This window comes from Nicotiana sylvestris, chromosome 5 (assembly GCF_000393655.2).
Source record: "Nicotiana sylvestris chromosome 5, ASM39365v2, whole genome shotgun sequence".
Lineage (NCBI taxonomy): Eukaryota > Viridiplantae > Streptophyta > Magnoliopsida > Solanales > Solanaceae > Nicotiana > Nicotiana sylvestris.
Window position 1 is genome coordinate 93,286,728 of NC_091061.1, and position 6,000 is coordinate 93,292,727.

At 46.7% G+C, this 6,000-nt stretch overlaps 1 protein-coding gene across 1 annotated transcript; it reads left to right on the plus strand.

Annotated features, from left to right (window-relative positions):
* Positions 1 to 3,924: 3,924 nt before the first annotated feature.
* LOC138868987 (uncharacterized) lies at positions 3,925 to 5,242 on the plus strand. Its single transcript, XM_070146571.1, has 5 exons — positions 3,925 to 3,963; positions 4,058 to 4,150; positions 4,199 to 4,324; positions 4,649 to 4,914; positions 5,092 to 5,242. Exons 1-5 carry the CDS (start codon positions 3,925 to 3,927, stop codon positions 5,240 to 5,242), a joined length of 675 nt encoding a protein of 224 aa, XP_070002672.1.
* Positions 5,243 to 6,000: the final 758 nt, after the last annotated feature.

The following is a 6,000-nucleotide window of genomic DNA, read 5'->3' on the forward strand; positions in this document are numbered from 1 at the left end:
TGTTGTTATGTTTAATTACATTTGATCACATCGAATGTTTGATTCGCGAGTGGGGTAATAGATGCATCTATGGTTCGCGCCGTTCGACCCTCGGCAGTGCACAATTTACTTTTATGTTGGATCGGTCCGTACGACCTCGGCACAACTTGCGCATGCTTTACTCAGTATTTTTCTAGGAATTGAGCTTTATTATTTGCGCTGGAATGAAGTGTCCAACTGTGATATTATCTAGGAGAGGACCTGTTATTTCTTGCTATAAACTACTAATTATTTGTTTTATCCATGCTCAGTATAATTCATTTCTCATATTATTTGACCCTAGTAAGAGTCAAGTCGACCTCTCGTCTCTACTACTTCGAGATTAGACAGGATACTTACTGGGTACATATTGTTTATGTACTCATACTACACTTCTATAATTAATTGTACAGGATCTGAGGCAGGTACATCTAGTTACCAGTCCGGTGTGCATTCTTGATCAGTGTCCGAGACTTCCACGGTGAGCTGCTACCTTCTTGTGCCGTTCAGCAGCATGATGGAGTCTCTCTTTATTTTGGCTGTCTATTCTATTTCAGACAGTAGGATAGATTTATTCTTTTGTATATTCTACTAGTTGCCCGTTGTGACAGCAGGTCTTGGCACACACATTAGTAGACTATTCTTTCGAGAATTGTATAACTATTACTGTACATTGCTAATAATCACATGCTTTTAACTGCAAATTTAGAAAAATTCTGTACTTGTTTTAGTAAAGAGAAAATGAGAACTTGTTAATACTTCTGCGTTGGCTTGCGTGACAAGGGTGTTGGGTGCCATCATGACCTATAGGAGAATCGGGTCGTGACAACATGGTATCAGAGCACTAGGTTCACGTAGGCCTCACAAGTCATGAGCAAACCTAATAGAGTCTTGTAGATTGGTACAGAGACGTCTGTATTTATCTTTAAGATGCTATAGGGTGTTAGGAAAACTACTCTTTATTCATTTCCTATCGTGTAGTGGTTGGTATACTAAATTTTCCTCTTCTATTCTCTCACAGATGGTGAGGACACGCACGACTGATGCTCTATACCCAGGAGGAGCTACTTTTCCCGTTGCTAGAGGTCGAGGCAGAGGCCGGGGGAGGGCACCGACCTGAGGTAGGGGACGAGGGCGTTCCAGAGGCGTCCCAGTAGCACCACCAGTAGATCCTGCGGGAGATCCTATCGTTGAGGAGCAGGGCAAGGTGCTCGCAGCCGAGCCTACCCCGACAGACTTTATGACAGCACCGGGTTTCCAGGAGATCATGGACCGTATGATGCGGTTCATGGACACCATGACTCAGGCTAGTTTATTACCAGCAAATCCAGCTACATCACAGGCAGGAAGGGGAGCACAGACCCCTACTGCTCAGGCTCTTAGTCATGCAGCTGCAGTGTATCAAACTTTAGGTGCACTACCCGCATATGGGGCTCAGCCAGTTGCTGTAGTAGTGCCCTAGCCCAGACCAACTGCGGATGGTGACCGGTAGAAGTTATTGGATAGATGGACTAGACTTCACCCTCCTGTCTTCGGGGGTGAGCGTTATGAGGATGCCCAGGATTTCATTGATAGGTGTAGGGACAGACTGCACAACATGAGGATATTAGAGTCGCATGGGGTAGACTTCACTACTTTTCAGCTGGAGGGCAGGGCCCGTAGATGGTGGCAGTCTTATGTTCTTGGCAGGCCAGCAAGTTCTCCTCCTCTCACTTGGGATCAGTTCACACAGTTATTCTTGGATAGGTATATTCTACCCTCCGAGAGGGAAGAGTTGCGGTATCAGTTTGAGCATCTTGAGCAGGGTCAGATGTCTGTGACCGACTATGAGGCAAGATTTTCTGAGTTGTCTCGCCATGATCTCATGATACTTCCCACGGATGTAGAGAGAGTGTGGTGATTTGTTGGGGGATTGCACCCCGGTATTTGAGCTAGCATGGCCCGAGAGGTGGAGATGGGTACTGAGTATCAGCTAGTAGTAGAGATTGCTCACAGGATTGAGGGTTATCGCTAGAGGGGTAGAGAGCAGTTTTAGCAGGACCAGAGGGCTCGGTTTTCTAGAGAGTTTAGAGGTGCCCCAGCTAGGGGTAGGGGGCACTCCGGGAGGGTTCAGCCCAGCAGTCCCCCGTATTCAGCACCACCACCACCTCCCTGAGGTGCTCCAGTGAGACCTTATTTCAGTGCAATGCCAAAGAGTCCTTACCATCCACCAGCTATTGTGAGTTCCTCCGGCAGGTATTCTGGTCATCATGGTTCTTCCAGTGCTTACTTTAGTGCCATGCCAGAGAGTTCATATCGCCAACCAGCCATTCAGGGTTCTTCTAGTGGATATTCGGGGTCAGTAGGCTCAGACTCCAAGGTAGTAGGCTATGGTGCCGAGGGGTTGCTACGAGTGTGGAGATTCGGGTCACATGAAGATGACCTGCCCCAGACTTTGGGGCAAGGCAGTACAGTAGGGTCAGCAGCCTATGATTTCAGCACCGGTTGCTCAGCCTCCTAGAGGCAGGGACAAACGGGTAGAGGCCACCCTAGAGTTGGAGGCCAGGCAGGGAGAGGTCAGCCAACTATTGCTCAATCAGGTGGAGGCCAGCTAGTTGGCGCTCCAGCCAGATTCTATGCCCTTCCAACTAGGGCAGATGCATTATCCTCAGATGCCATCATCACAGGTATTATTTCCGTCTGTTTTGGTATTATTTAATCCAGGGTCCACCTATTCATATGTATCATCTCTGCTTGCTCGTTTCCTAGTTATCCTCCTGTGCCTTTGGGTGCTCTTGTTCATGTGTCCACTCCTGTCGGCAATTCTGTTGTTGTGGATTGGATCTACCGGTCCTATGTGGTCACATTCTGTGGTTTCGAGACTAGAGCGGATCTCCTATTGCTTGATATGATCGACTTTAAGATCATCCTGGGCATGGATTGGTTATCTCCATATCATGCCATCTTAGATTGCCATGCCAAGACTGTTACATTAGCAATGTCAGGGTTGCCAAGGTTGGAGTGGAAGGGTTCCACAGTCGATACGTCTAGTCAGGTTATCTCTTTCCTGAAGGCTCAGCATATGGTCGAGAAGGAGTGTTTGGCTTATTTGGCTTATGTTCGAGACACCACCGCAGAGTCTCCGACGATTGATTTAGTTCCAGTAGTTTGGAAGTTCGCCGATATGTTTCCTTTTGATCTTCCTGGCATGCCACCAGATCGTGATATTGATTTCTGTATTGAATTGGCTCGAAGAACCCAACCTATATCTATCCCATCATACCGTATGGCTCTGAAGGAGTTGAAAGAGTTGAAGGAGTAGCTTGAGGAGTTGTTAGCAAAGGGGTTTGTTAGACCCAGTGTATCGCCTTGGGGTGCACCAGTGTTATTTGTGAAGAAGAAGGATGGGACTTTGCGGATGTGCATTGATTACCACCAATTGAACAAAGTCACCATCAAGAACAAATATCTATTGCCTCACATCGATGATTTGTTTGACCAGCTGCAGGGTTCTAGGGTGTTCTTTAAGATCGACTTGAGGTTGGGACACCATCAGCTGAAGTTCGGGACTAGGATTTCTGAAGACTGCATTCCGGACTAGATACGACTATTATGAGTTTTTGGTGATGTCCTTTGGCTTGACTAATGCCCAGCAGCATTTATGGACTTGATGAACAGGGTGTTTAGACCTTATATTGATTCCTTTGTCATTGTCTTCATTGACGACATCTTGATATACTTACGTAGCCTGGGGGAGCACGAGCAGCATTTGAGAGCAGTGCTTCAGACCTTGCGAGAGCAAAAGCTATATGCTAAGTTCTCCAAGTGTGAGTTTTGTCTAGAGTCAGTGGCATTCTTGGGGCATGTTGTGTTAGGAAAGGGTATTAAGGTGGATCCCAAGAAGATTGAGGTAGTTTAGAGTTGGCAATGTCCTACTTCAGTGATCGAGATCAGGAGTTTCCTGGGGTTAGCAGGCTATTACAGACGATTCATGTAGGGCTTTTCATCTATTGCATCACCTCTGACTAGATTGACCTAGAAAGGTGCTCCTTTCTGTTAGTCCGATGATTGTGAGGCAAGCTTTCAGAAGCTCAAGACATCTTTGACTACGATACCAGTTCTTGTTTCGCCTTCCAGTTTAGGGATGTATACGGTATATTGCAATGCTTCACGTGTTGGATTGGGATGTGTGTTGATGCAGGAAGGGCAAGTTATTACTTATGCTTCATGTCAGCTGAAGATCCATGAGAAGAATTATCCTGTGCACGATTTGGAGTTGGCCGCGATTGTTCATGCTCTTAAGATATGGAGGCATTATCTGTATGGGGTGTCATGTGAGGCTTATACTTATCATCGCAGCTTACAGCATTTGTTCAAGCAGAGAGATCTCAATTTGAGGCAGCGTAGATGGCTTGAGTTACTGAAGGATTATGACATCACCATTCTTTATCATCCGGGCAACGCAAATGTGGTCGCGGATGCTTTAAGCAGGAAGGCAGAGAGTATGGGTAGCTTGGCATTCATTCCAGCAGAGGAGAGGCCACTAGCTTAGGATATTCAGTCCTTGGCTAAAAGACTTGTGAGGTTGGATATTTCAATGCCTAGCCAAGTTCTTGCGTGCGTTGTTGCCCAGTCTTTATTATTGGGGCAGATCAAGGCCCAGCAGTTCGATGATCCACATTTGGTGGTTCTCAGAGAGGCAGTGCTTCAGGGTAGTGCCAAGGAGGTTTCTATTGGCGAGGATGGTGTTTTGCGACTCCAGGGTCGCCTATGTGTTCCTAATAGTCATGGTCTGAGGGAGAGGATACTAGAAGAGGCACATAGTTTGCGGTATTCCATTCATCCGGGTGCAACGAAGATGTATCGTGACTTGAGAAAACATTATTGGTGGCGGAGAATAAAGATGGACATATTGGGGTATGTGGCTAAGTGTTTGAATTGCCAGCAATTTAAGTATGAGCACCAGAGGCCGAGTGGCCTACTTTAGTAGATGCCTATACCATAGTGGAAGTGGGAGCGCATTACTATGGACTTCGTAGTTAGGTTGCCCCAGACTTTGCGGAAGTTTGATGCAGTATGGTTCATTGTTGACAGGTTGACCAAGTCGGCGCACTTTATTCCAATTGTGACTACTTACACTCCAGAGATATTGGCCCAGATTTACATTAGGGAGATAGTCAGGTTGCACGGTGTGCCTGTTTCCATCGTATCAGATAGAGGCCCTCAGTTCACTTCCCACTTCTGAAGAGCCGTTCAGAGTGAGTTGGGGACCCGTGTAGAGCTTAGCACAACATTCCATCTTCAGACCGACGGGCAGGCGGAGCGAACAGTTCAAATTTTGTAGGACATGATCAGAGCATGTGTGATTGACTTTGAAGGACAGTGGGATCAGTTCTTGCCTTTGGCAGAGTTTGCTTACAACAACAACTATCACTCCAACATTAAGATGGCTCCATTTGAGGCTTTATACGATCGGCAGTGTCGTTCTCCTATCGGGTGGTTTGATCCTGGTGAGACTAAGTTATACGGTACAAATTTGGTGAAAGATGCCTTGGACAAGGTAAAGTTGATTCAGGAGAGGCTTCGCACAGCTCAGTCGAGACAGAAAAGTTACGCGGATCAGAAGGCGCGTGATGTATCATTCATGGTTGGCGAGAAGGTCCTCTTGAAAGTCTCTCCAATGAAGGGTGTTATGAGGTTCAGGAAGAAGGTCAAGCTGAACCCAAGGTTTATTGGCCCATTTGAGGTGTTGAGGCAAGTTGGGGAGGTTGCTTACGAGCTTGTTTTACCCCCCCTCCCCCCCAGTTTATCGGGAGTTCACCCAGTTTTTCACGTGTCATTGCTTCGGAGGTATCATGCCGACTTGTCCCATGTGTTAAACTTTAGTATTATTAAGCTAGATGAGAGTTTGAGTTATGAGGAGGAGCCAGTTGCCATTATTGATAGACAGAACCTCCAGTTAAGATCCAAGAGGATTTCAGCGGTGAAGGTCCAGTGGAAGGG

Excerpts from the sequence above, each read along its gene's own strand:
- LOC138868987 (XM_070146571.1), top strand. The coding sequence starts at position 3,925 with ATGTCCTACTTCAGTGATCGAGATCAGGAGTTTCCTGGG. Across the intron at positions 4,151-4,198 it reads CCAGTTTAGGGATGTATACG|GAAGGGCAAGTTATTACTTA; the intron begins GTATATTGCAAT and ends GTGTTGATGCAG. Across the intron at positions 4,915-5,091 it reads ATAAAGATGGACATATTGGG|GTTGACCAAGTCGGCGCACT; the intron begins GTATGTGGCTAA and ends CATTGTTGACAG.